The sequence below is a fragment of the Caenorhabditis remanei genome, chromosome III (genome assembly GCF_010183535.1).
Source record: "Caenorhabditis remanei strain PX506 chromosome III, whole genome shotgun sequence".
NCBI classification, from domain to species: Eukaryota; Metazoa; Nematoda; class Chromadorea; order Rhabditida; family Rhabditidae; genus Caenorhabditis; species Caenorhabditis remanei.
Genome location: NC_071330.1, coordinates 3,308,578 through 3,334,895, shown reverse-complemented (window position 1 = coordinate 3,334,895; position 26,318 = coordinate 3,308,578). Strand labels below are relative to the sequence as shown.

The following is a 26,318-nucleotide window of genomic DNA, read 5'->3' as shown; positions in this document are numbered from 1 at the left end:
TTCCCTCTAATAGTTTGGCATGCCGGTCTAAAAGAAGCAATTTTCCACTTTTTTTTGACATTTTTTTCAATTTTTCCTCGAAAATGCGAACATTTTTGATGATTTTTCAAAAATTTCACAAAAAATTCGAAAAGAATTGACTTTTGACTTTTGACGTCAATTAGCCGGGCCTTGAGAAGTACTCATTTTTTAATTTTCAGATGGTTCCAGATGTTCTTACCCAGGTAACCCTGATGCTCAGACTCTTACAATTGCGCTCTACCGAAATCTTCTAGTTTCAAGGGAGCGCGATTGCAAATACTGTTCTGCGCTAATAGGTTTCAAAAAATTGATGTAAATCTGAATCTAATGTACGTTGGGCCATAATGAGAGACTTCGAGCACCATTGTTGCACGAGAAATAAATAAATTCTGTAATTTGATATTTCAAAGAGCACTAGCTGAATTTTTGTTTTTATGGGTTTTTGTTTTCATAAACTCCAGTCATGCCTAATTATCTTTTTTCGTCAGGTTAATTAACTAGACTTCAGTTGTGAACCTTATCGTCCCTCAACTCCATTTGTATATACGCTAGTAATCTGATCTGCTAGAAAAAAGTTCCAGTGAGTGGGAGTTTTTGTTTATAACTTTGAGTCGGAGTGAGTCACATTTCTGAAAAATGTTGGAGTTTTCGAGGTGATACAGTATTTTCATTTTCTGTTTGGCAATCGTAAAACGACGTCCCTCTTACTGTAGTCTCCCAGTTAAGACCCAATTGCTTTTACCACTCGCCGGTGACTGAGTCTTTGCTCCAAGTTCGGCCGGGGGACGAAATATGGGTCTCGTTGAGAGTACCGTACTTTTATTACATTTTTTGGGAAAAGTATTGTAGAGAGCCACCGTAAAGTCGTCCCCGGGCCAAATTTGGGCTAGCGGTCAGCCGCCAATGGGTAATAACCCAATGTGTACCGAGATCTTGCCAAAAATCATTTATGTCCATTAACTCCCCCTCACTATCCTCCTCTTTTACTCGTATGAACTATTGCCAAAACTCCTAAAGAGTCAAATGTTTTGAACACTTCTAAACCTCCACTAATCAACTTCTTATTCAAGTACTGTACTAGTCAGGGGTACCTAGGCAAACAAACTGTACTTGTGAAGTACGCCCGCTCTTCCCATTCATTAGCATAACTACTGACCACCTATTGCCTTCTCCTATTGGTTATAGCTATTAATCTCTCTAAAATGGTGCCAATATTCATCCGGTAAGCCTAATGCTCCACTTATCCCTCCATTACTCAATGACTTCGACTTCTCTACCTCATTCGATCCGTAATCCCCCCATAGTTATTAAGTTGCCAACTCGTTAACAACAATAAAATCTAAATCCCTAGTGACATATATGTCATCAAACATCTTGTGTACGTCATCAACTTTTACTACTGCTGACAAATGTCATTTTTGTATTTTAGTCCGGTGACGTGATGGACTGTACCATATCTGATCTTACTCTCTTTTGACCCGTCTCCAATGTGTCATGGTCAGTTTTTAGATAGTTGAAAAACAGAGATCGAAATTTTAATCGCAGGAATGATTGTTGAGAGTTTTTAATGGGAAAACACTGTTGAGATCGGAGTCGTGAAGTTATTAAATTGCCAGTGGAGCACGTTTGCTAACCTAATGACTATACAATAAAGAAATTCCGGAACATATACATCTTCATATCCGTCAGTCCGTTTTTGAAGCTCTCAGTTCCAAAACATCTGGCTTCGAAACGTCCAGGACCGAAGAATGTTGACTGAAATTTATTTTTTCTGTGTACCTAATGAATTACTAGTTTACCTTTCACGGTTCCAGCAATCGCGCTCTACCAAAACTGAGGAAAAACATCCTGGATAGATGCAAAAAAGTGACAGATCTCTAGAGGATTTCGGTGGAGCGCAGTTGTACAATCCGTGTTTCGCTAATGATTTTTTTTTAATTCTTGTTTCATTGACGTCTGCACGGTTCTGAAATTTCCGCTGTTTCAAAACGTCCCCTTTTGAAATATACAGTTTCAAAACGTCTCGGATAGTTCATGTTATACATTGAGCTCGGTGAAACTCACCTACATTCATTTACGGCACAATTTTTACAACTGCGCTTCAACGCAACTTTTTTGAAAACTGTTTTTTTTTCAGACTTGACACGAGCCCGACCCGTTTTGATCCGAAATTTGACTTTTTCCTGATTTTTTTTGAAAAAAGTATAGTTTTCAGGTTTAAAATTTAATCAAAAGGTATATGTATGGTAATTTAATTTTTCAACGGCATTTCGGTGGAGCGCAGTTGTAAGAATTGTGCCGAGCTAATACCCATTTTTGAATCCGGGCTCGATTTTTGACAAATCGGGTTTTTTCGAAAACACAAGAGCGAATTTCCAAAAACAATTGTACTCCCTACACTTCTTCCTCCTTATTCCCGTCTCGTCTACCACCCTTAAATAGCTAAGTACGTCTTACGTAATCAAGTTCTTAACACCTCTAAAAAAAGTGAAACATAAAGATAACTTCCCTCACTCTATAACTCCAACCTACTATTGATTGATTTATGAATTTCTTCTCGTTTTTCTCTTCCTATTCTCTGTCGTCCATACTATGCGGTAATGGTTTCGGAAAATTGGTGTGAAGAGTCCCTGACAAAATATATATTTTTAATTTCAAAAACTGTACATCTTCTCCTTCTCAATAAAATAAAAACCGCCCGGATTACTTCGGTTGGTTCGTAATCTCCGCCTACCCCTAACAATTTTCGACTTTTTTTGTGAATAGTTTTCGAGGTCAGGATTAAAAGTAGGGGAGACTATTTGAAATCTGTTTTCCGCCGCACGAATATATTAATTACTCTGCTTCTCTGCGTCTCTTTGAGAATATATCTCTGAGTTTTATTGTAATTTGAGAATGTCGTGGAGAAGGTGAATAGGAGTTCCAGAATTCTAAAAATCTTCGGCTACCCTTATTTTTCATTTTTTCAGACCAATCATTCCCTCCGATCATAATCTAACTCACTCGAATAGCCTCGTCTCCCAGGATGTGGGCGCACGGCGACAATCGCTTAAAGTGAGTTTTTTCGAGATATGAAGAAAAAAAACCAAAAATTCAAAAAAAGGTCTTATAACTGCGCTCCACCGAAGACATCTTGAAAAAGTGATTTTCTCGAGTTTCGGTAGAGCGCAATTGTAAGAACCGTAACGAGCCGTAACGAAATTTCGGTAGAGCGCAGTTGCACTCAGGATAACACAGTTCTTGCAACTGCGCTCCTTCGAACTCTTCTTGAAAAAGGGGGTTTCGCGTCATTTCTTTGAGTTTCGGTAGAGCACAGTTGCTAGAACAGTTTTGCACTGTGGTTTTTACAACTGTGCTCTACCGTACTTTCTGAAAAATAAGCACAGTGAGTTTCGGTAGAGCGCGGTTGCAAAATAATAATAAAGTTTCCGTCTTAAAAAATGATTTGTCTTTAAAAATACTGTCAAAGTAATAAATTAACAACGGTGCTCCATTGATAAAAAACCAGATTAAAAAATCAGGTTCCGGTAGAGCGCAGTTACAAAATCTTAGAATCTACTTTCTATAACTCTATTTTTTCTCAGAATGGAAAAGCTCGAACGATGATGGGTGAGGAAATCTTAACGGAACGAAATCAACTATCCCGACAGGACGCTTCGTGTTTTCGCAGTCCCAGAAGTCCCCTTGGAAGGTACGCTTCTTCTACTTTATGTTTCAAGAAAAACAAGAAAAATTGTGGATATTTTGAAGTGGAAACGGAAAAAATACCCGGATTCTGAGTGAAGTGGTTGGGTTCTTGAAAAAATTTGTGTTTAGTTTTTTTGACTTGACAAGGAAAGCTTTCAATTACTACTTGATTTAATCCAAAACCTTTTCTCTGCGTCTCTTCATCTCGCATACTATTTTCAAAGACTCTCTTGAGACTGTAAAACCATAAACATAAGTTAGATTCACGTCATTATATTATATACATGTCAATTCCTTGAATTCTTACTGAAAATGCCGTCTCCTTTTTTGTTCAAGGAATCCCAATTCTTGATAGTTTTTTTTTTCTTCAACAGGTGTCAGTGACCATCCCCCCTCCCCACACATAGAATTCACGAGACCATTCCGTGTACTTTTGATCTTTTAAAGCTTTTTTTTTATCAGAGTCTGTTTTATACAAACTTGATAACATTTAAATGTGTTAGAAGATGAATAAATACGAGTGATGTGATCAATGAACAAATAGTATAGGAAGTCCAAAACTGTAATTTCAATTTAAAAAAAGGGGTGCATAACTTTTGTGGAGTTTTTTTGAATGTTCCTGCTGGATCATCTGAAACAGAAAAAATTACCGTGATGTCTCAACGCCCTTGCGCCTGAAATAAAATTCTGAAAATAATACAGCACAAGAAAAATATATTGTTTTTAGCAGTCTCCAGCTGAACTTAAAATTTACCACGGCCCTTCTTATTTTCCCATTTCTACGAGGTTTGTAGATCAACTATAAACCTTCTTTTTTGCAGTTGACAACTTTTTTGTACGGGCACTTCCTAAAATGTTTAAGCCAATAAACGTGAAACAAATCAGAAACCTCATGACATTATTCTGCAGTACTATAACTCCTTAGAAGCCGCTCCTAACATGAAATAGTCAATTACAAAATTGGAGCTCTGAATTTGATCTACACCCAACACAAGTTTTGAGGTTAGGGGACAATTACTGAAAGACTGACAGAAACTCGTTACTTTTCATCTGAAAATCTGAAAATTACATTTTTGACCAATGCTGTACGTGAAAACTTTTCAAAGCTGGAGGAGATTCTTATATTCACTCTAAATTAACAGTTTTGATAGAGCGCGGTTAATAAAACCGGCCTCGAAAGCTTGATCTCATTCATGAATCCTCGTACTCCTGTTTTTTCTATTTCCAATCTGGACTCTAAAAAACAGCATTCGAATTTCCCGCCAACACAAACACCCAATCAACTCAAATATCCCAAAAACTCCCACGCTTCTGCTTACCTTTCGAAATCAAAATCGAAATCCTCCCACTCTTCTCATCCTCCCCCGAAGACTCGATTATAATACAGTCCTTCTCGCTTCTTCTCCCCCAAAAAAGAACCCAAGTTTGCTCAACTTCTCATCCTTTTCGACCCCTTTGTACTCCCTCTTTTGTTAGAATTTTTGCGACGTATCGAATCTGAAAAGAGACAAAAAAAACGTCGGAATCATTTTTGAAGTACCTGTGTGGTGGAAAGAAAGAGCAAGTGTGTTCCTCCCCACTAAAAATGAAATGACTCATAGAAAGAGACCTATAAAAAACACTTTCTGCAAAACGAATGATGTCAATTGGTCTACACGACTTCAGATGACGTCACACCATACGAATTCATGTGGAACATTCTGTCCCCTTTGTAGAAACAAGACAACAGGTAGCCACCTCAATTGAGCGAGATGTTTTATGTACTCTTTTTCGTCCCGCCGCGCCGCGCAGAGAAGACCGCAAAACTGTACTTCTCTTCACTTTGTTTGTCATCATCATCAATGATGAGTCACAAAAACGAGAGCATGAAGACAGGTACGGAGCACAATATATGACAAGTATAGTAAGAAATAAGATCAGGTGGAGATCAAGGAAACAAGTGAGGAAGGACAGTCATAAGAATGCCTGTCTGTGTGTCGAGAAGTGATTCTAAATGAATTTTAGCTTAAAAGTGGAATCCAAGGTTATAACAATTAACTTTAGATGCAGGAAAACTTTTGAATCGTGTCAGCGTGCCCAAAATTTCTAAAACATCCCAAAACTTTCAAAAATGCTCAAAATTTCATAATTAAATGCCTAACATTTCCAAAAATTTCTAAAAATGTCCAAAAATGTCCAAAAATGCCCAAATATGCCCGGAATTTCCAAAAAATGCACAAAATTTCCAAAAAATACCCGGAATTTCCAAAAATGCCCAGAATTTCAAAAACGCCCGGATTCTCCGAAAATACCTTAAAAATTCAAAATAGTTCAAAATTTCAAAAAATGCCCAAAATTTCCAAAATTTGAGTACATGGTGGGATTTTTAAGTCGATCCCTATCATTGGGACAAAGTTCTGAGCAAAGTTTATAAAATCCTGGACTCCTCGTTTTTCAGAGGTCTCTAGATGCCCCAAAATTCGAAATTTTTATGGTCGCATGGTTGTGTAGCCGTAACCAGGAGAAAATTCCCTGTCGGTCTGTCCAATTTTCACGAAAATCGGTTTAGTGAGAAGCTCAATACGGCATGCTAGAACCTGAAGGCAATCTGAAAAATTATTTTTCACAAATTGTCCTGGAACCTTGTGCAAAAACTGTCCAAGAAATTCAAAAACTGAAATCATTTAGATTTTTTTTTAGATTTCCAAAAAAAAGTGGCTCAGAAAATTTACGATGTAAAAATTCTATGGGAAAGCTACATTTCAGCTCTACACCAATTTTCAACTAACTGAAAAACTCCCAACCTTCCAAAATGCCAATGTTGCATATCCAATTCCATGACGTGTTAGGTGGTGGACTCACTACTCAAATAGATTGAATTTTCATTTTTAATCGGTCGGGGATTTCTAGATTTCCCCAGCTAATCTGAAACTTGTCTTTTTTCTGTTCAATCTTTGAGAAAACGAGATTATTCTTGACTCATCTGTCTTCAGTCCCTGCAGATTATTCTGGGAGCACTGGGGACTAATGGACTGTTGCGTCTTGGGGGACTGATCATATCTAATAATATCAGATAATGACACAATGATGCAAGTAAGAGCACATTGGTCAGTTACATATATCTGCAATTTCCGTCGATATTATGCATTTCCGTTTCGATTTCCGGAGACTTTTAAGAATAAACGTTTAGTCTCGTCTAGCTGATAAACTCAGTTTTTTTCATTCTTTTTTCTTTTCCTCCTTTTTTTTGCATGGCTCATTTTCGCTTTCCCCTAAAAAACCCGATCTAGATTAAAAAGTGACCTGTACCAAACTACCAAGTATTCAATCACGTCATTTGACCTCCTGATGCGATTCAATTCGTTTTCGTGTTCCGTCTTTGTGAAAAAAACGAGGGAGGTAATCCCATTAGGCACCTAAACAAGACCAGATTCTTGCTTGTACTCAGAATTCCTGAACTGAGTCTCTATGCGGGAAGGACAAGACAGGTCTGATAAGATCTTGAATTTCATCCGATATGATATGCAAATTTCCAATTTCTCGGTGCGATATTTCACAGCGGGTTGTCTCGGCAAAAACCTGAATATTGATGAAAGGATCGCATTGCTTTGAACGATCAAAGATAACGTGGATTCTCTGAAGCTGATCTTAAGAGCAACGGACTGAAATCTAGAGTTGAGTAAGAGGTCCTGTTAACACGTCGGTGATTTGTCAGTGGTCCAAACTTCGAGCTCATTTTTCTCGATTACCAGGCCTTGAAGGAAAGCACTGATAATATATATTTGAAATCAGCGTTTTCTACGCTTTCCAATGATATAGGTCACGTCCGATAACTTCACGGTCACCTGGAGGCCTTTCCTAGGGCCGTAAGGGCTCAAACCATGTCTCACTGTTTCAACTTCTATTCAAATAACGCGTTTCTGGAATTGACTCGGAATCCAATCATAGTCAAATTTGATCTACTGAAAATCCTGGTAATCATCTGAAATTAACAACCTGAAAATAATTGTCCTCGACGGATAATTCGTGAGGACGATTGGGACCATGAAGAATACGGCAAGGAGAAGTTTCATTTACCTCAAGGACCTTACAAGGAACTCCTGTTAGAAAATGTTTGAGAACTTGCTCAAAATTGTCTCATAGATAGTTTCGACCATTCTGAATACGATGGCAACCAAATTTTTTGCCCATTCCTGCTCCGTAGCTCAAAAAGTATCTATTGAGGATGAACCAGATGAAGCAAATTCGCTCTACCGAAATTGGATATGACTTGCGTCGCTGCTAAACATCTGAATAGTGACAAATTTTTCAACTCAGAAAAGTTCATAGGTAACATCTGAGGAACTGAAAATATTCTTTCCCACCGATTTGATCTTCATCACTACATGGTCATGTTTGCCAACTGGAAGTTTACGACCTTTAAACGATTTTTTCATCTTATTTGCTGACTTCTTGATTCTAATCTCATCAAGTCAAAACCTGCAATGCGGTAAAATTGCGAAATGCTTCAGCAGCCAGCAAGACCGTTCTCAGGGTCACTTAAAGAGGGTGGCCGGCCGAGGGAAAAATTGTTTCAATGTGTCTGAATCTCACATGGATCGTACTCTCTCTTTCCTCAAATTACCTCTCTTATCATCTCATAAAAGAGCGGGGAGGAAGAAGCAGGAAAAGAGAGAAGTTGTTAAATGAAGAGTGACTAGACACAAAGAAGAAGACACACGTAGAGAGACTCCACCCCATTTGTACCTGTCTTTTGTGGAGAAAAACGAAAAACTGTGGACACACACACATAGGAGTGTATAGAGAAATAGGAAGAGAAGAACTCTCTCTCTATCTCTATCTCTGCCCGTCCCCCTTTTTGGTCTTCTTTCTTACAATGCACCACCAAAACCGAAAACCACCGAGACCGAGTCCCTCTATCACAAGCAACCATAATAACAATACCATTGGCAACCATCGTCATCACAATAAACGTGGCGAGTTGCGTCGGTTCCCTAAGATCTCTCAAGCCCATTCACTGCCTACTGTACCATCGGAGGATGGGAAGGATGATGAGCTGATCACGCCGCTACAATCTCAGGATTTTGATTTCCGCGAGGTACAGCATCGATATTTGATGGCTTTGCATAATGAGGAGGAGCAAAGTGAGAATAATGATGGCACTGTTTCGTGAGTTTTTTATTTTATATTTTGGGTTTCAATTGTTTAAAAAAAAACTGCCTGTCTGACCATTTTATGGTCAACAAACTCTGAGTCACACCCTGTTTTTATAGAATATATTTAAGAATTGTCTAAAAAGATATACTTGATTTATGTTTTCTTTTGTAGACACTCCAGCTTTATACATGTCTGATTTTTCGAGTGCTCCTTGAGTTTTTTTTTCTAAATTTAGTAGTATCGTCGATTCATATGTGGATATATAATTTCTGATGAGATTACGGATGCAATTTTTAAAAAATTATTTTATTTTTGTGATAAATTCACTTTTTTATGGAGACCGAACAAAATTAAACTTCGACTTGGATTTAAAAAAACATTAAACACTTTATATAATTTCAAAAAAAGTCCAACTTTTCCTTCTTTTTTTTTTCGAAACTTTGCAACAGGACTGCATTATAATTATTCATTCATCAAGAACTAACTAAAACTGACTTTTGGGTGATCAGGCGTGTCTTTGGCGCGTTTTTAGTGAAAAATTAAGGTTTTCGAGGGAAATTTCTATATCTGGCGTGACTTGGGCGCGATTTTACAAAAGAGAATTTGCATGTTTCATCTATCGTCTGGGGCGTATTTGACGCGTTTTCAGTAGGAAATCTGCGTTTTTGAACGAAATTTCGATTATCTGACGTGTGTTAGTAAGATGTTTTACTACAAAAAATTGTAAGATATTCAGAATGTTTCCAATTTTTCAAAAATTTCGTTTGTAGAGCACTTTTTTTTGAAAATGAATCTTGAAAAGTTCAAGAAATGGACAGTTAGACAGTAATAAAACTTTTCAAATTTTACTTTGAATACTCATTTATGCGAATTCCCAAAGAAAATCGGTAAAGTGACCATCCAAAAACACTATTTCACACTTCCTCTTCCTTACAAGTGTTCAAAATAGTCGCAAAATAGTTTTCCATCCGTTTTTGAATACATTGTTCTCTCAAAATACAAGTTTTGATACTATCACTCTAGTGAATGATACAAAAATTTGAAATATAAACTCAAACTCAAATAAACTTAAACTTTTCGAAAAAAAAAGTGTTATAAGATGTGAATCAACCTTTTGATAAAAAGTACAGACCAAGCAAACAATCTATTTTTCATTTGGTTTTTCGAAAAAACAAGAGAAATTCTTTGCCCCGCCCCCGAAATGAAATTTCTGGAATTTCTCTCTCTCTATAGATATATTTATACTTTTCCAGACTGTATGTATCATCTCTTTTTGTTATTATACGTTCTCGCCTGCCCCACCTTATGATAAATAATGTTTTCTCTTTACCTTGACGTACGACAACAAAAGATTTTCGTTCCCTTTTCTCTTCTTTTTTCAGTCAACCACACAGCTGTTTGACGGAGAAAAAGTAGGAGAGAGAACGTAATTTGAAATTCAAATTTTTTGAAAAAGATCCAACTGGAGTGATTTAAAAACGCGGGTGTGTTATTTGTTCTCGTCTTCTCTTCTTCCCCATATTTGCTTTTTTCCATTTTTAAAGAGAACTTGGTTCCTATTTTGGGCTTTTGTCCTTCATGGATTGAATTTTTTCAAAATCTGTTGGTATTGTTACCATTCTGAAGTTTTCTTCTATTAGCACGCCACACTTTTTACAACTGCGCTCTACCGAAACCTATGAAAATTGTATGCGAAATTGAGAGATTCAGAGAAAAAGATACATTTTACAAGGGGGTTTCGGTGAAGCGCAGTTGTTAGAACTGTACCGAGCTATTATATATTTTAATTTTAACGTAAATGTTTTTTTCTGAAAATCACAGAAGCCTACTGTAACTTCTAGGATCTCTAATACCTCGAAAAATTTTGGAAGAGATAATTCGCTTTTTCCGAAAGTTCAGTCAACGCTGAGATGTCTGTCTGTGACTCTTGATATCCAGATGGCCAGTTTTTTCCAATAGTCTGTTCTTGTGTCTGTTAGTCGGGATGCCCTTATTTCGTTTTTCACAATTTTCCACCCATGATAAATGTCTTTCCTTGTGTCCACATCTCCTGATGTCCGAGATTTTTCATTTTGCGTAAATTCTGATTTTCTTATTTTGCCTGTCTGTTTTATGGGCGGGTATCCAGGATTCCAATAAATTTGCCTGTCTGTGTGTCCAACTTTCCGGATGTCCCATTTTTCTTTTTGTCGGAACTCTTCAGATTTTCAATTTTTGTAGTCAATCCAAAATTTTTGTAACTTAGATTTGGCACAGGACCCCCCCCCCCCTTACAACCGCGCTCTACCGAAACTGATAGTGAGAGAAATTGAGGATTTCAGTAGGGCGCAGTTGTTTTTAACGCTATTAATAATTTCAGTTTTTGTTAAGTAACTACGAGGTCGACTGTAGTTATCCTTCAGTTCCCTGAAAACTTTTTGTGAATTCTCATTTGTCTGTACCTTGCTGTTGACATCATTACTGTACCTTCCTGTTCCCCTCTTTAATAGTTTCTGATCTACCAAAGACCATCCCTTAATATTCATTTCCTCTGAATAGAAAGTGGGCGGTACATACTCTCTTCACAACGACCACCACCATCAATTTTCGTTCGTAGAAATGCACTAATCCATTGGCGTCTAATCCGTGTGGAAGAATCGTCAAACGAGAATCATTATGTGTTGGGCGAAACATTTACATTTTTCGATTTTTTGCCAAAAGACTCATTTTCTCGTTTTCTCAATCATTTTTCATGTTACAAATCTTAAAAGACGTCAATTTCCGGCGCCTAATCCTCAAATAATTTGTTTTCCATCATTTTTCAATTCCCTCTCTCTCTCGCCCCGAACCGATTCTTCTCATTTTCTTTCCCTCTACACCATTTTATGCGAAATGACTTTTTTCCAAAAAATAGCACTGAAACTCTCGGAGACGCAGACACATTTCATGGCGGAGCAACTTTTTTATGGTTTTGAGCATTCAGGCATGTCCTTTTTGGAATGGAAAACTCGATGAATTTGTTGGAATATTGGAAAATTGAGAATTCGCCGTCTATTTTTGACATGTATTTATGTCTGTTCTCATGTTAATTGTCTTGTTTTTTGTCTAAAATCTTCTGATTTCTAGTCACTATCACTAGTCACTCTTCTTTTTAGGTGAAAAGCTAAAAAAAACTCAAAAACAAAAACTTCAATTATTCAAGTCTAGGTTTTCTAGTTTTTTTCAAAAAGCTTAAATTTTTCGAGTTTTTTGGCGGTTACCCCTGAGATTTTCAACATTTGAGGTCCGTAAAAATGTGAAAAATGCTTCTTCAAATTTGACCAATCACAACTTTTTACCTAAAAGTGCTATAAAAGACATATAATATCTACCTTAAAAATGAGGCAGTTTTTCAGAGAATCGGATGAGTTTGTCAAAAAAAATCTTCTGAAAATTTCGAACCCCACATCACGTTGTTTGACTGACTAGTCTAGTCAAACAAGACAAAAAACAGTGTCAGTTTCAAACTTCCAAAAATCCGGTCTGTTTGTGTATCAAATTTGCTGAGTAGCGACTCCCTGATAACAAAGACATTTGTAGGCGATACGGAGTCTGATCAAAACGAGTATTTCTTATAAACTTGATTTTTTTAATCTATAAATTTGGTCACAGGTACTTTCGACTACGTAGAATCCATTTCTGCAGTCAAAACCGTATAAATGTCTCTGTGAGCCAAGTTATGAGCTCTCATACGTTTCAAATGGTTAAGAAAACGGTAAACCGCTTTGCTTACACCATTCGCTGATTTGGAATTCCATGTGAAACAGCTTAACCATATGAAAAGTTTGAGAGCTCATAATTCGGCTCGCAGAAACATTTAGCAGGTTTTGAGTGCAGAAATGGACTCCCCGTCGTCGAAAATATCTATAACCAAATTTATAGATTGTTTGAAAGCCGCGTCTCCAAAGACTTCCCTTTTTAGTGATTTTCATAGTTTTGAGTTCTCCTACCATTTTAAAAGTGACAGAATTATTATTAGCAAGTCTCCTAAATACCTGGTATACGATTTTTCTAACAATCTGAGGTGTCTACTAGAAGATCAACAACTATTTCAGCATCAATTCCAGAAGACCTATAGTATATATCTTCACAAAAGATTTTCATTCATTTCACAAGAAGAACAAAACTCAGTGACCTTTTTAACACTTTTGAGGGGCTTTCTTCTCTCTTCCCATTTTTGGATCTCCCGTGTTCTGAACCACCGACTAAAGCATACACATGCATACAAATATAATATAATTGAGGCTTCACTTCCTAACAACACATCTCTACCTCCAACGACTAAACTAAACTAAATATCTTACGGGATCCAAAAGATGACGATTCACATATTTTCAAAAAACAGAAAATCTATAAAAGATATCGTCACTTTTTTCGCGATCTGATGTGCAACACAAAAATAGGTACAACCGAATATATAGTGATGTCGTGATGAGGAAAAAGTGAAATCATTTGATCTGGAATAGCAGAAAAGTTGTCAAGATAACACCCCCACCATAACCGGCAATTATGTGAACGCAATATAAGGAGAAAAGTGAGGGAGGGAGGGAGTGACTCGGTTTTTTATCACTTTTTTTGTTAACGTATGTTTTCTGGAAATTTTAGATTTTAAGAACACTTGTAAGGTCTTGTCTTCTGTACTACAGTATCACCGTTCAGTTTTTTCTCAATTCCAGACGGCAGAGTGTCCCATTTTAGAGTTTTTGAGTGCAGTGCTGACCAAGAGCTGAGAAATGTATCTAATTAGTGCCTCACTTCTTTGTGCAATGTCCCACTGAAAACTTACCGTATGCCATAGAGCGGTTTCCTTAAAATAAATGTACTCGAGTACCTGGTTCACTTCTTTGAACTATAACTGTCTATGGTGATCTCGTACAAAACAGTTGTAAACTACAAAAATGAAGACTTAGGTTTGATCTACGCTTTGTAAAAACTGAAGCGAGCGATCAATTAGAGACTTTGTCTTAAAATTTGTGCATTTTCAATGGAAAACTGACAATTCGAGTTTCAGAATGTGCATTATTGCTCCAACCCCAACTGGGTTAATTTCTATTGTCAACTTTAAATATTTTCTAGTTAGGAAGCTTCGCCCACATTTTGCTGACCATAGCACGGAGTTCTTTTGGGTGAAGGGACGGAGCCTAGCCGCATGTTTTAGACAACACTACGTATCTTGATAACGCAGATTCCAAATTTGAGATCATAATCAGTTGAATGATATCAGGGAACGTCAGGGATCTCGCTTCTAAGTTTCAAGGGCAAGGCCTAAAAATAGTACACTTCGTCGAGCAATAACTCAGTACCTAGCAGGATTTAGATAATTCTGATTACACAACTGAAATCTTTGTGGTCGGATTAGTGTTCACACAAATTTTTAGGAAAAGTTGAACTCGGGACCTCACAGAGTTTATTGGGGATTTTTTGTCTGTTTTTTCTCCTAGAAGCTTGATATCATACTTGCAAATCAGACCAACAGCAGAACGCTATGAGCTGAAAAATATACCAAAATGCATAGTTGTCAAGGCCCGGCCCGAAGGCCCGGGCAAATTGGCGCGAAAGTCAAATTTTCAAATTTTTTCAAATTTTTTGAATTTTTTTGAATTTTTTCGCGAAAAAGTCAAATTTTCGACTATCAGTCAGAATTAGAAGAAATTCTGAAAAATAGTCAAAAATGGTCACATTTCCGATGAAAAATTGAAAAAATTTCGAAAAAAAAATTGGGAAAAAAAGGGTCATTTTTTGAAGCCGGGCCTTCGGGCCGGGCCGGGCCTTGAAAATTTTCTACCGGCCCGGCCCGGCCTGGCCCGGGCCTTCGGGCCTTGCCGGGCCTTGCCGGGCCGGCCCGGGCCTTGACAACTATGCCAAAATGTAGATCACAATGAGTTCTATGTCTCTGACTTACTACAGGCCGGATGGTAGATCGGTAATGTGCCGTGGGATGAGCTAGAATGCTATTTTGGCCATTTTCGCGTTTTTCGGCACTCAGACATTGTTCGGAACTTTTTTCCGTCTGAAAATTTTGATTTTTTTGGAACTTTCGAAAATTTCCAATGTCCGAAAAGCTTTTTCGGAAAAACTTTGGTTCCGAAATTACCGAAATTTCGAATCATTTCGTGATGAATAAAAATGAACCGTGAACGGTTCCCCCTTCAAAATTTACAGAACGTTTAGTTTTTACTGCATATTTATAGATTTTGACTATGAAAAATTTTAAAAACCGAAATTTCCGAAAAAATCGGAAAAGTTCCGATTTCTGAAATTTCCAAAATGTTTAGTTCCTCACATCCCTGCATTGAGCTTATTGAGATCTACATTTTGGTATATTTTACTGCTCGTAATATTGAGTTTAGAGCGAGTTTGCAAGTATGCTTGATTTTCCAGAAGAAAAATACAAAAAAGTTCAAGTTTTGAAATTTTATGAATTTCTACAAAAACGCGTTCATAGAAATGATAGGTTACTCTTCTAACAAGACTACTAGAATCAAAAGCAGCAAAACACTCATTTCTTCTTCTCTTCTTCTTCTCTTTCGTCAAAAGTGGCATGATTCCGGCGGCACGCAATAGGAGATTTTCTTTTTCCAGAGCCGGGAGAGAGAAGGAGATGATGAGCAAGAGGGGGGATGGGGGTGCGAAAACATTTGGATTAAATATCCCCGAAATTGTGCATCCATGCTCCTGTTTTTGTTCCACTTGAACTGCCTGTGTCTCTCTTTTAATTTCTTCATTGGATCTACTTGATGCTTCTTCTTCTTCTTCTTTTTACGTACGTACACCGCTCATGAATGCCTAATGAGAGAGAAAATAAGGAGAGAAAAACAGAGAGAAGGGGCGAGGACAAGAGGACCCTTCTCGTTTTCTTTCTCCTCTTTTTCCCCCTTTTTTCATTCTCGTTTTTGCTATTTTCGACTTGTTTTCTTTTCTCTTCCCCATCTTTTTACTTATTACTTTCTCTTCTTCTTTTTCTTTTTTGAAAAATCTGAAATTCAATTTCAAAATTCAAGAATCCTGGAGATCGCCACTGCTGGCCAACGTGGCGGCGTTGGCACCACTGGAACATCGCCGCCCAAGAAAATTCGAAATATCCACAATTTGATTATCAAGTAGGCGGGAATTGGAGAAACTACCAATTAGACAAAAAAAAACGAAAAGCAGACTATTCAGCCCTGCAATTATCTTTAACACACACACTAATTACCTCTTTCTATTTATTTCAGAACTGACGACGCATTCTTCGAAATCGAAGACGACGATGATTTCTCCAGTCCAAGTTCTCCACCGTCACCCTCTTCTGTGGATCCTCCTTCGATTACCGTACCCCTGCCACCAAAGTCTGCACCGCCCTTCCCCACACAGGTAGGTTGGAGGGGTAGCAATTTAAAATCTAGCGTTATCAGGAGAAAAGATCTGTTGAAAATAAAAAATTGTGCTTCAAAAAAGGCGAAGCTAAGGAATTCTGAATATTTAGAGTCTAAAAATGTTGATTTTTTAAACAATATCAGATGTGAAAACGTGTGGAAAGTGTTTCAGAAAGTTTCACGCCCCACGAAATCCTTAAAAGGGACAGCGATATTCCAAAAATTTAGATTTTTTGATATGGACCGACTCGGAATTTTGGCTCCAAGAGACTTTTCTCTTTTTTCAAAATTCTGAGTCGATCCATATCAAAAAATCTCAATTTTTGAAATACCTGTGTCCCCCTTTAAATCAAAAAAATTTAAGCCCGCCCCAACGATAAATGGAGACATCTATCCCGCCTCCGGGACAGGTACGCCTACGATACTGTCAAACGGGACTCCTCTGGCACCTGGAAGAATGTCACCTGCACATTCAGTGTCTAATCTCGTGAGTTTTTTGTGAAATTATGTGCATACTGCATGCAACTTCGCTCCATAGAAATCGACTATTTTGTTTTTCGGTGGAGCGCGGTTATTATATTTCCAATGTATTAGTACATAGCGGTTTTTACAACTGCGCTCTACTGAAATTCAGAAAAATAGCAGGCTTGCAAATTTTCGGGTTTGAATTTTTGAGCTTTCCTCACTACAATTTTATTTTCTCAAAATTTTCCATATTTTTTCTAAAATGTATTCTTCAAAACCCCTTTAAAACCTACAAAGAAACGTTCCTAAGAATTTTTTTGTCCAAAAAATCGAAAAATGTTCGAAACATTTTTTTCCGGGCCGGACCGGTCTGTTGCAATTCTAGTATTTACAACCGCGCTCTACTGAAATTGAGAAAACAAGCTTGGTAGAGCGCATTTGCGAAAACTCTGATGTACTGTAAAATGGCGTTTAGACTCCGCCCACTTTTTGTCAACAACCAATTTTCGAATTGAGGGCGGAGCCTCTAAGTACCATTACAATTTTTTCTAGATAAATGAATCCCGACTACAACAAAGTCTCTCCACGCCTTGCAACGGATCTGAAGAAGAAATGCACGGTCAACAACGAAAAGATTCCGAATACCGGCGATTCAAATCAGAAGGATCAACGGCTGGAGCCAACCTCCCTGCCGCCGAGAAAACCCATATGGACGAGCTGTCTCCGGTAGATCAACGCTCAACATCAGGTACCACCCGATTCGCTCTGATGCAACAGGATTCGGTCGTGAATCCGTCAGTTATCACGAAACTGTCGAATACGGAACAAGTGGCAATGATGCATACGTTGAAGACGAAACTCTCAAAGTATCAGTCGTTTTTGGATAGAGCATTCGAGTTGATCGCCGAGAATACTGATGAGAAAATTATTGAAGTGAGTAGTCAGACTTTCTGGAATTTACAGTAAAAGATATCATATTTTGCTTTTTTCAGTTGAATATACCCAACTTTGACAGTGCGTCATGGTAAAACTAACTGTGCCACCAAGTGGGATTTTAATGGATCGTCCAGATCAATAGTAGAACTCCATATTTGAAGTTGGCAACTTTTTTGTACGGACACTCCCTAAAGAGTTACACATCGAAAAATAAATTTCTCCCTCAAATCGACCAATTTCAGTGTAAAATAATGTTGTTGTCTTAAAATTACCATAACTCTTTAGGGAGTGCCCGTATAAAAAAGGTGTCAACTACAAAAATGGAGCTTTACTTTTGATCTGTATAGTCCATGCAAAATTTTCTTTGTGGGTCAATCAGGGATACCAAGACAAGACTGTAGATACGTAAAATGCATTCCAGGGCTGCACAATAAGCATAAAAGTGATGAAAAAGGCTTGGACCACACCGAAAGTGTCGTCTGACTTGGCCAACGCCCTCTGTGATTATCTTCGGGATCGAGACTATTTCGATAAACTCATTAAAATGTTTACGAGTACAACTTCAACGTCTTGTGATCAAGTGAAGCTATCTTGTGGAAAAGTATTGGAGGAATGTATGAGTAGTGCGAATCGAGACTTTGTTGTGAACAAGGTGAGTCTTAGCAATGGGGCGTACTTCAAATGTATGTTTTAGAACTACGTGAAAAAGATAATGACAGTTGCGATGAAGCTGACAAAGACACCAGATCAACAGAGGCTTAGCTTGAGTTTGATGGAGAGTCTATTCCAGCACAGTAACGCGGTTTCGTTGAGGTTAGTTATATTTTATTTATAATTATTTTATTGATAAATTATCAACTCGCAACAATAACTGGTTGTTGAGGATTCGTATTAGTCACAATAATCGGTTGATCGTTTCTTCTCCGCATAAAGTAGAGGGCGATGGCTCCTCCGATTAGGCAACAAGAGATAGTAATTGGTCCGATAATGAAGAAAAGCAAGAATCCAACCTGGCAACGATATCACTGCATTATTGTGAAAAAGCAAAGTTTTGACAATAATTTTCAACAACAATTTCGCGGGCTGAAACACAAGTACGGCAGGGGATAGTGGGCGGAGCTTAAACTGCAAGATTTTTTAACGATCAACATTGAATTTTTAGATAAATTTGGGTTTGTGTCAATTAAACATGAAAAATTCAGTTATACTGAAAAAAGTTGAAAACAACGATTGAAATACGAGTTTACCTTGAAATGCAATGTTGCTCGTTAAAAAATCAGCTGGAATTTTATCCGCGGCGCTTGCAGTTTAAGCTCCGCCCACGATCCCCTGCCGCACTGGCATTCCCGCCAGCGAAATTTTTTTTGAATATTCTTGTCGAAACTTTATATTTTCACAGTACGTACTTACTAGCACGTCACGGCTTTAGCAACTGCGCTCTACTGAAACAACCGTGAGAAATGTCTCTTCTGGGTTTCTTCGGTAGAGCGCCATTGTAAAAACCGTGGTTGTAACTTACCGTGACCGCCATGTTTAGGACTCCTAGGTCAATTTGTGTAGAACGAATCTCTCTTCGAATTCTGAATACCAACTTTTCAAACTCAAGCCATTTGCCCCAGCCTAGACCTGCGCTATAGAACTACAAAGTCATTTTCACAAAAACATTTATTTCTACTAAAAAAAATTAATTTAAAAACTTTTAAATGAAAAATCGAGTTATGCACCAAGTCCTGGATCTTCATCATCATCACCGGTCTTATTAGCTGGTTTCACAGTAGACGCCGCTGTGCTCATTCCACTTTTTCCAGTTGTCCCGCCAGTACTTGTCGTAGTTTTCCCCTTTTTCTTCTTTGGAGCAGCTTTATGAATCACTACTGGACTTGGTGCCTGTGCAGGGCTCCCGGCTGAAAAATTTTACTTGAGTTTACTTTACCTAGTATCTCAGTAGATCACAAACCAACAACAATCGTTTGACGCTCTCTCCGATTCAGAATAACCGCAACAATGATCGCAATAATACTGAGACAACAGCATACTCCAGTTATTATTGAGATCCATACAATCAAATTAGCAGCAGCCCACGCCTCTTTACTAATTGTTGAGGACTTCTGAAAAGAAAAATTATAAGTAGAGCGAATTTTTTTGCAGAAAAACTTACTACCATATTGATGTTGTTGAGGATTGAAATTTTTCAATCGAAAATCGGCAGCATGGTTCAATAGCCTAGTGTGTACCGGTCATCTTGAAGTATAGAGAGTTCACAAGTTTTAAGGAAATGTTTGGAAAAAAGAAAGTTTAAATTATTGAAATCTATTAGCTCGGCACAGTTCATACAACTGCGCTCTACCAAAATTCCCTTGAAAAATGTAATTTTTCACTAAGTCTCTCAATTTTCCACACTATTTTCTTCGGGTTCGGTAGAGCGCGGTAGTCAGAAACGTGACGTGCTAATAGAAGGTTTAGTGGTAATTTTGAAAAAAAAAAAACTAAACTTTTACAACCAAACCCACAAGGTACAGTATTCACCATAAAAATTGTGACACTTGCAGTTTTTAGTTGAAAGTGTCTCACTTTGAGAAGGTGTCACAAAGCCATTTATTGTCACATGTTTCCGATTATTAATTAGTCTTATAGATAAAATCTAGGGGTTCATTTTTGTAGCTGACAACTTTTTTGTACGGACACTCCCTAGAGAGTTATGGTCATTTTAAGCTCATTAACCACTATTTTGAACTGAAAATGGTCAATTTGAGTGAGAAATTGCTTTTTCGATATGTAACATGCTAGGGAGTGCACGTACAAAAAAGTTGTCAACTACAAAAATGAAGCCCTAGAATTGATCTACAAACCAAATTAAAAATTGAGTTTGTGTGACAATAAGAGACAGAGTTAGAAGAACTCAAAGTTGGTCATTTTCACTTGAGTAATGCGCTCTATTACAATCGAATTTCTGGAGAAGAGTCTATTTTTTTCAATTCTGTTCAGACAGAAATTACCCCAAAAAATCTTGAATTGATTACAAATCTTTATTAGAATGTATTCATGCACCAATCCCCTCCTCTTCTCCTTTTGGTGCTCCTGAACTTATTCCATTATTCATTTTTTCAACTGAGTTACGAGCTTCCACTGGACTTCTAACCATGATAGAGCCTGGTGAACCTAGAAATATCAAATTTATACTTTTCAATCTTTATCGTTCTTACTATTCTTAGCAACTGGTTGAGGTTTCTTTTTTCGAGTAATGAGAACTGTGATAAGAATTGCAACGAAACTAATCAGACAGCACAATCCAATTGACACACAGATGACGAGGATTAGAGTGTTAGTGGCCGCTTTTATGTCTATTGTAGATGAGGATGGCTGAAAAAGGTTTTTTTGAGATTTGGAATTGTTTGAGGAAGGAACTTACCGTCTTGTTTACCATCTTAGCTATTCAATTATTCGAAATTGAAAAAAAAACCAAACTGAAGTTGTCTAACACGGTTTGGTGCCCTATCCTAGGTTAGGTCACCCCCAATTTTCAATTTTTCGGTAGAGCTACTGAAACATCCGTGAGAAATATCTCTTTTTCTGGGGATCTCGGTTTTCTCAATTTCGGTAGAGCGCGGTTGTAATAATGATTTTGAGGAATCAATGGACAATTTGTCTAGAACGCACTTCGAAATTTGAATACCAACTTTTCCAACTCAAGCCATTTGCCCTAGCCTAGACCTGCGCTATAAAGCCATTTTCACGAAAACGTTTATTTCTCCAATTAAAATAAAACACAAAAACGAGTTATGCACCAAGTCCCGGATCCTCATCGTCATCACCGGTCTTAGCTGGTTTCACAGTAGACGCTGCAGTGCTCATTCCACTTTTTCCAGTCGTCCCGCCAGTACTTGTAGTAGTTTTCCCCTTTTTCTTCTTTGGAGCAGCCTTATGAATCACTACTGGACTTGGTGCAGGTGCAGGGCCGTTGGCTGAAATTTCCTTTATCCAATTTGTACTCAAAATTCGAGTGTCTTACCATTGACAATAACCGGTTGATCATCTTTTCGATGACACACGAAAATCATAACAATTGCGGTAACTGAACTGAGACAACAGCAAATTCCTATACATATAAATAGCCAAAGGGCCGCTACTCCCCAATAAGTCAAAACAGTCGATGTTTTCTGCGAGAAAGATTTTAGAAACTTTTGTCAGAAAGAAACAACTTACCGCCATTCTTGCTAACAACTTTTAACTTGAATGAAAAAAAGTGAAATTTAGCCTCTTCTAGCCTCTGTAGTGAGCCGGTTCCGGAAACCTGGGGGAACTTTTGATAGTACAGTAACCTTTGAGAGTTGACACGTCACTTTTGGAAAGATTTTTGAAATGGTTCAAACGCGCTCTACTGAAATCCCACCAATATCTGTTTGTCTCGAAGTTTTTATCAGTTACGGTAGAACGCATTTGTGGATCTTGTGCTGTTTCAAACGCGTTCTACTGAAGAAAACTGCGATTTCGGTGGAGCGCTCGTAGCATATCATGTGCTAATAATAGACCTTGGTTTTAACAATGGAGCGCATTTGCATAGTTGACTGCGATATAGAAAAACTAAACATTTATTAAAAATTTTATCAAGTAAGGTATCACATTCCATTTTGATCTACACTTGATGAATAATGATCGGACTGCTCATAGCTGACGGAGCTGCTGAAAACCATCCAAATTTTTCAAATTTTCCCAAAATCTCACTTACCCTGAACTGGTTGCTGATTACTCTTATTCTTATTACACATTATAATTGCCACGAGTCCTCCAATAAAGCTCAAACAGCAACAAATCGCTCCGATGATAATGAAAACGATGAAGACGGCACCGATGGTTACATCCAGAGTCGTGGATTTGACCATTTTTGAGATTTTTTTGTTGATAAATCTGCACTGATTGGGTAGATGGTTTTGGTTTAGCTCCATGGGGTAGGCACCCTGGTTTGGTGAACTGGTCTGGTTCGTAAATCTACACAAAATCTACACAAACCAATTTTCGACTGTTTTTTTTGAGGTAGCTGGCTGTAGTGGGAAAAATATTTATTAATTATCAATTAATTAAAAACAAACAAGTAAATTTCGATGGTTTAAACTTGCTGAACGATGACCGGAGTTGGAGCAGCACCGCCTGGAATTTAAATTTAGTTTTTTCGCAACCGCGCTCCACCGAACTTTTGAATTCCGATAGAGCGCGCTTGCACTGACATCTCTTACCTTGCATAATCACCGGCTGAGATGTTGTTCTATTCCGCATCATCACAACAGCCACAACAGCACCAATGATACTCAAACAAACGCATATTCCACCGACAATCATGAAAAACAGAAGCCCCAATGCCGTATTATTGAGTGTAGCCGATTCTTTGGTAGTTGTAGAGAATTCAGATGTCGTCCACGTACAAACTCTGGCTCCATTGTTGGTGACACACTGAAAGAACTCTTGTGCGGTAGAGCGCAGTTGCTAAAAACAACTCACATTATAAGCCATTTGTCGTGGATTTTAGTCTTGCTGAGAGTAATGATATGCGGCTTTTCTTGCCAATTCCTGCGCTGGTTTAGTGAACTTTTCCCATTGACCGGACTATGAGAGCAAAGTTTTTTGTATATAAATTTAAAAATTTTATTAGAAAAAAATCTAGGAAAAAATAGTTTAATTTTGATCCGATGAAGTTTAAACTTGACGAATAATAATTGGAGTTGAAACGGATTGAGCTGGAGCACCTGCTGAAAATTTTCGAAATTTTTTTTTTGTTTTTGAATAGAATTCGCTGTTACCCTGCATAACCACTGGCTGATCCTTTTTCCGAGTAACTAAATATACAGTAGCCAGAATACCGATTCCGATTACACAACAACAGATTGCACCAAAGATAATGAGTAGAAGGATTCCGATAGCAGCGGCTTGGCTTACGGTAGTCATTTGGGGGGATAATGTTTAGAAAAAAATATTGTGGTACTTTCGCTGATTGAACTGGTTTAGTGAACTTTGAAATAGTGGTCAGGCGGTACAGAAACGAGGGGTGTCTCATTGTGTCTCATTTTCAGCGTTAGGTGTAACGCTAGGTGAAAGCTATAGATCTCACAATTCAAATTTCTGTTGAATGTGTAGATCAAACCTAAATCTCTATTTTTGTAGTTGGCAACTTTTTTGTACGAACCTTCGCCAGAAAGTTTTGGTCTTTTAAAGTCGTGAGGTGTAAGTTCTCACCCTAAGTTCTTCTACCTCGTATATCTGCTCATGGAGGCTCAGCAATAAAAAGTTGTAAACTGCTAAAGTAGAGAACCAGGTTAGATCTGCAATTTCTAGAAAAATTGAATTTTTCCGACCTTCTGTGACTTGGTGACTCGTGCTCAACTTTGGTCTTTCTCAGCTAACCACTAATCATTTACCACTAAAACAAATTTATCATTTACTAGTAATTAATGTCAACCAAGTAGAGTTCATCAAGTTAGGCACCGACTCCCGGATCAACCTCTCCTCCAGACTTCAAGCTACTTCTTCCGCTTTTTCCACTCATTCTACTATCTCGTGAACGTCTTTTCCTCGGAGCGCTTGCACTGTTAGCTAGAATTTAAATCAGTCTGGAACTTTTCAAAATGTACTCTAGCTTACACTGAATAATAATTGGTTGAGCTGGTTTACGCGTCATCAAAACAGCAGCGACGATAATTCCAGCAATCACCAAACAACAGATAACCGAACCAAGTATAATTATTAGGAGGAACCCGCCGCCGGAAGAAGGTTCATAAGTTCCAGTCACAAGCCACCTAGTCGTGTACCATGAAGTCCATCTGCAACGCACTAGGCCATTCTCGTTTCTACACTGAAGAAAGAAAAAGGGATTTGTACATAACGGTTTTATGAAAACATACATCAGCGTATGGAGGGTATAACGTTGTCGCTTCCGCAGACATTGTACTTGAGAGCTCGAGAAACTTCTAACTGAAATTTTAGAGGGTTTACTTGCCCTTCTCCAATGACATTGTCGTCCTGTGCCACTGCACTTTTGGGAGTAGTTCATAGGAACACGGGGTTCACTAGGGGAGGTCATGAAGTCAGTGAAGAAAAAATGGGATGTGTCATATACAGGCTTGGGAGGAGTCGGAGAATCGGATATCCGACTTATCCGATTCTCCGAAAAAAAAATCGGAGATTTCGGAAAATTTCGGATAATCCACGACACTCAAAACTCTGTTTTTGTTGTATTTTTACTGGTGAAAGCTTTGTGAATTCTGAAAATTCCTACAAAAAACCCGTTTTAGAAACATTTTCGGAAATTTTTTAACAATCTCCGAAATCATCCGATTCTCCAAAAAAAAGTCGGAGAAAATTTTCTGGAAAGCTTAAACCACGCTGATTTCAAATATATACTCACTTTTCGCCCTCGAGGTCTGCTATTTGAGAAAAATAAGTCTAAATTTGGCTAGGTTTTATTCGATTCCGGCCTATCTATTATTCTATTCATTTTTCCAGCCTCATCGAATCTGACGTCATCGAGCACATCATCCTGACCTTCAAACGTGCCACCGGTTGCCCTGACATACTCCGCCACGCTGCTCTCGGACTCGCCAACCTCGCTCTCTACTCATGTTTCGAGGGAAAAAAGAAGATTATCCAGAAGAAAGTTCCAGATTGGTTATTCTTCTTGGCCAGTCAATCAGACGATGTGACACGATACTATGCATGTTTGGCAGTCTGCACTATTGCAAGTGTCAAAGAATTCGAGCCAGCTGTTATCAAATCTGGAACATTGAAGCTAGTGGAGCCATTCTTGCAAATTCATGACCCAGCGACATTTGCAGTTGAGCATCATAAATATGCACAAGGAAGACCAAAGGAATGGTTGGAAAAGTGAGTTACATTGCACATATTATAATCAAGTGATACGTGCTGAAATTGCTCTTATTTTTCATTTTTTAACAAACATGTGGGTTACCAAACCACTGATAAGAGAAAGGAACAAGTCATTCATCACTAAAATATTTCAAAAATGTTTGTTTCAGACTTCTCCCAATGCTGCAATCCAGTCGTCGTGAGGCTCGAAGTGTCGCCGCGTTCCATTTCACACTTGAAGCGGTGATAAAGAAGGAGCAGAATAAGTTGGACGTTTTTCAGGTGTGTTTCGGTTTCCTTTTTTGGAATTTGGGGCTTTTGTACTCTACAGTATCTCTACAGTATTCTACAGTATCCCTACAGTACCTCTACAGTACCTCAATAGTGCCCGCACAATAATCCTACAGTACTCCTACAGTACCAATACAGTACCCCTACAGTATCCCTAGTTTTCCTCTTCCTCGGAAAACTTTCAGTCCCCACTCTTTTGTACTAGTTGAGAATGTGCAATTGCCCATTTTAGAGAAAAGAGCAAATTAAGAAAACGTCTTTTTTTGAAATATTTCGAAATTACATGAAATTACATCAAGATTCGTCAGGACTCGCGTCTTTTCTTGATAAAGTTCATTGTGATAAGAAAAAAAGGGGAACGTATGGTTTGTGACTATGTGTTTTTTATTGTTTTGCTTGTATTTCATGTTCGACACTAGGGCAAGTATGTTTACACGACTGACCGGAAATAATGATAACAATAAGTTTCGCAATGTTATTTTTTAATAGAATAATAGAAATAAAGAGGGCCACGTGGAAGGGAAACGGTTTTTAAAAGTTGGCTGGCACCGTGACAAG

At 38.0% G+C, this 26,318-nt stretch overlaps 7 protein-coding genes across 7 annotated transcripts; 2 read left to right on the top strand and 5 right to left on the bottom strand.

Moving 5' to 3' along the window:
• Positions 1 to 8,563: 8,563 nt before the first annotated feature.
• Positions 8,564 to 8,860, top strand: GCK72_008816 (uncharacterized protein; the record flags this gene model as incomplete). Its single annotated transcript, XM_053727061.1, has 1 exon — positions 8,564 to 8,860. One exon carries the CDS (start codon positions 8,564 to 8,566, stop codon positions 8,858 to 8,860), a length of 297 nt encoding a protein of 98 aa, XP_053586638.1.
• Positions 8,861 to 15,599: 6,739 nt separating this feature from the next.
• Positions 15,600 to 19,242, top strand: GCK72_008815 (uncharacterized protein; the record flags this gene model as incomplete). The annotated part of the gene is made up of 8 exons (XM_053727060.1): positions 15,600 to 15,625; positions 15,864 to 15,962; positions 16,077 to 16,215; positions 16,582 to 16,704; positions 17,235 to 17,615; positions 18,040 to 18,270; positions 18,313 to 18,431; positions 19,179 to 19,242. The coding sequence occupies 8 exons, from the start codon at positions 15,600 to 15,602 to the stop codon at positions 19,240 to 19,242; spliced, it is 1,182 nt and encodes a 393-aa protein (XP_053586637.1).
• Positions 19,243 to 19,334: 92 nt separating this feature from the next.
• On the bottom strand, positions 19,335 to 19,782 carry GCK72_008814 (uncharacterized protein; the record flags this gene model as incomplete). Its single annotated transcript, XM_053727059.1, has 3 exons — positions 19,335 to 19,522; positions 19,576 to 19,726; positions 19,777 to 19,782. The coding sequence occupies 3 exons, from the start codon at positions 19,780 to 19,782 to the stop codon at positions 19,335 to 19,337; spliced, it is 345 nt and encodes a 114-aa protein (XP_053586636.1).
• An 876-nt stretch (positions 19,783 to 20,658) lies between these two features.
• GCK72_008813 (uncharacterized protein) lies at positions 20,659 to 21,042 on the bottom strand (the record flags this gene model as incomplete). The annotated part of the gene is made up of 3 exons (XM_053727058.1): positions 20,659 to 20,777; positions 20,822 to 20,978; positions 21,028 to 21,042. The coding sequence occupies 3 exons, from the start codon at positions 21,040 to 21,042 to the stop codon at positions 20,659 to 20,661; spliced, it is 291 nt and encodes a 96-aa protein (XP_053586635.1).
• A 353-nt stretch (positions 21,043 to 21,395) lies between these two features.
• Positions 21,396 to 22,498, bottom strand: GCK72_008812 (uncharacterized protein; the record flags this gene model as incomplete). The annotated part of the gene is made up of 3 exons (XM_053727057.1): positions 21,396 to 21,580; positions 21,628 to 21,690; positions 22,345 to 22,498. 3 exons carry the CDS (start codon positions 22,496 to 22,498, stop codon positions 21,396 to 21,398), a joined length of 402 nt encoding a protein of 133 aa, XP_053586634.1.
• A 224-nt stretch (positions 22,499 to 22,722) lies between these two features.
• Positions 22,723 to 23,123, bottom strand: GCK72_008811 (uncharacterized protein; the record flags this gene model as incomplete). Its single annotated transcript, XM_053727056.1, has 3 exons — positions 22,723 to 22,763; positions 22,850 to 23,063; positions 23,112 to 23,123. The coding sequence occupies 3 exons, from the start codon at positions 23,121 to 23,123 to the stop codon at positions 22,723 to 22,725; spliced, it is 267 nt and encodes an 88-aa protein (XP_053586633.1).
• Positions 23,124 to 24,084: 961 nt separating this feature from the next.
• On the bottom strand, positions 24,085 to 24,550 carry GCK72_008810 (uncharacterized protein; the record flags this gene model as incomplete). Its single annotated transcript, XM_053727055.1, has 3 exons — positions 24,085 to 24,200; positions 24,249 to 24,459; positions 24,509 to 24,550. 3 exons carry the CDS (start codon positions 24,548 to 24,550, stop codon positions 24,085 to 24,087), a joined length of 369 nt encoding a protein of 122 aa, XP_053586632.1.
• Positions 24,551 to 26,318: the final 1,768 nt, after the last annotated feature.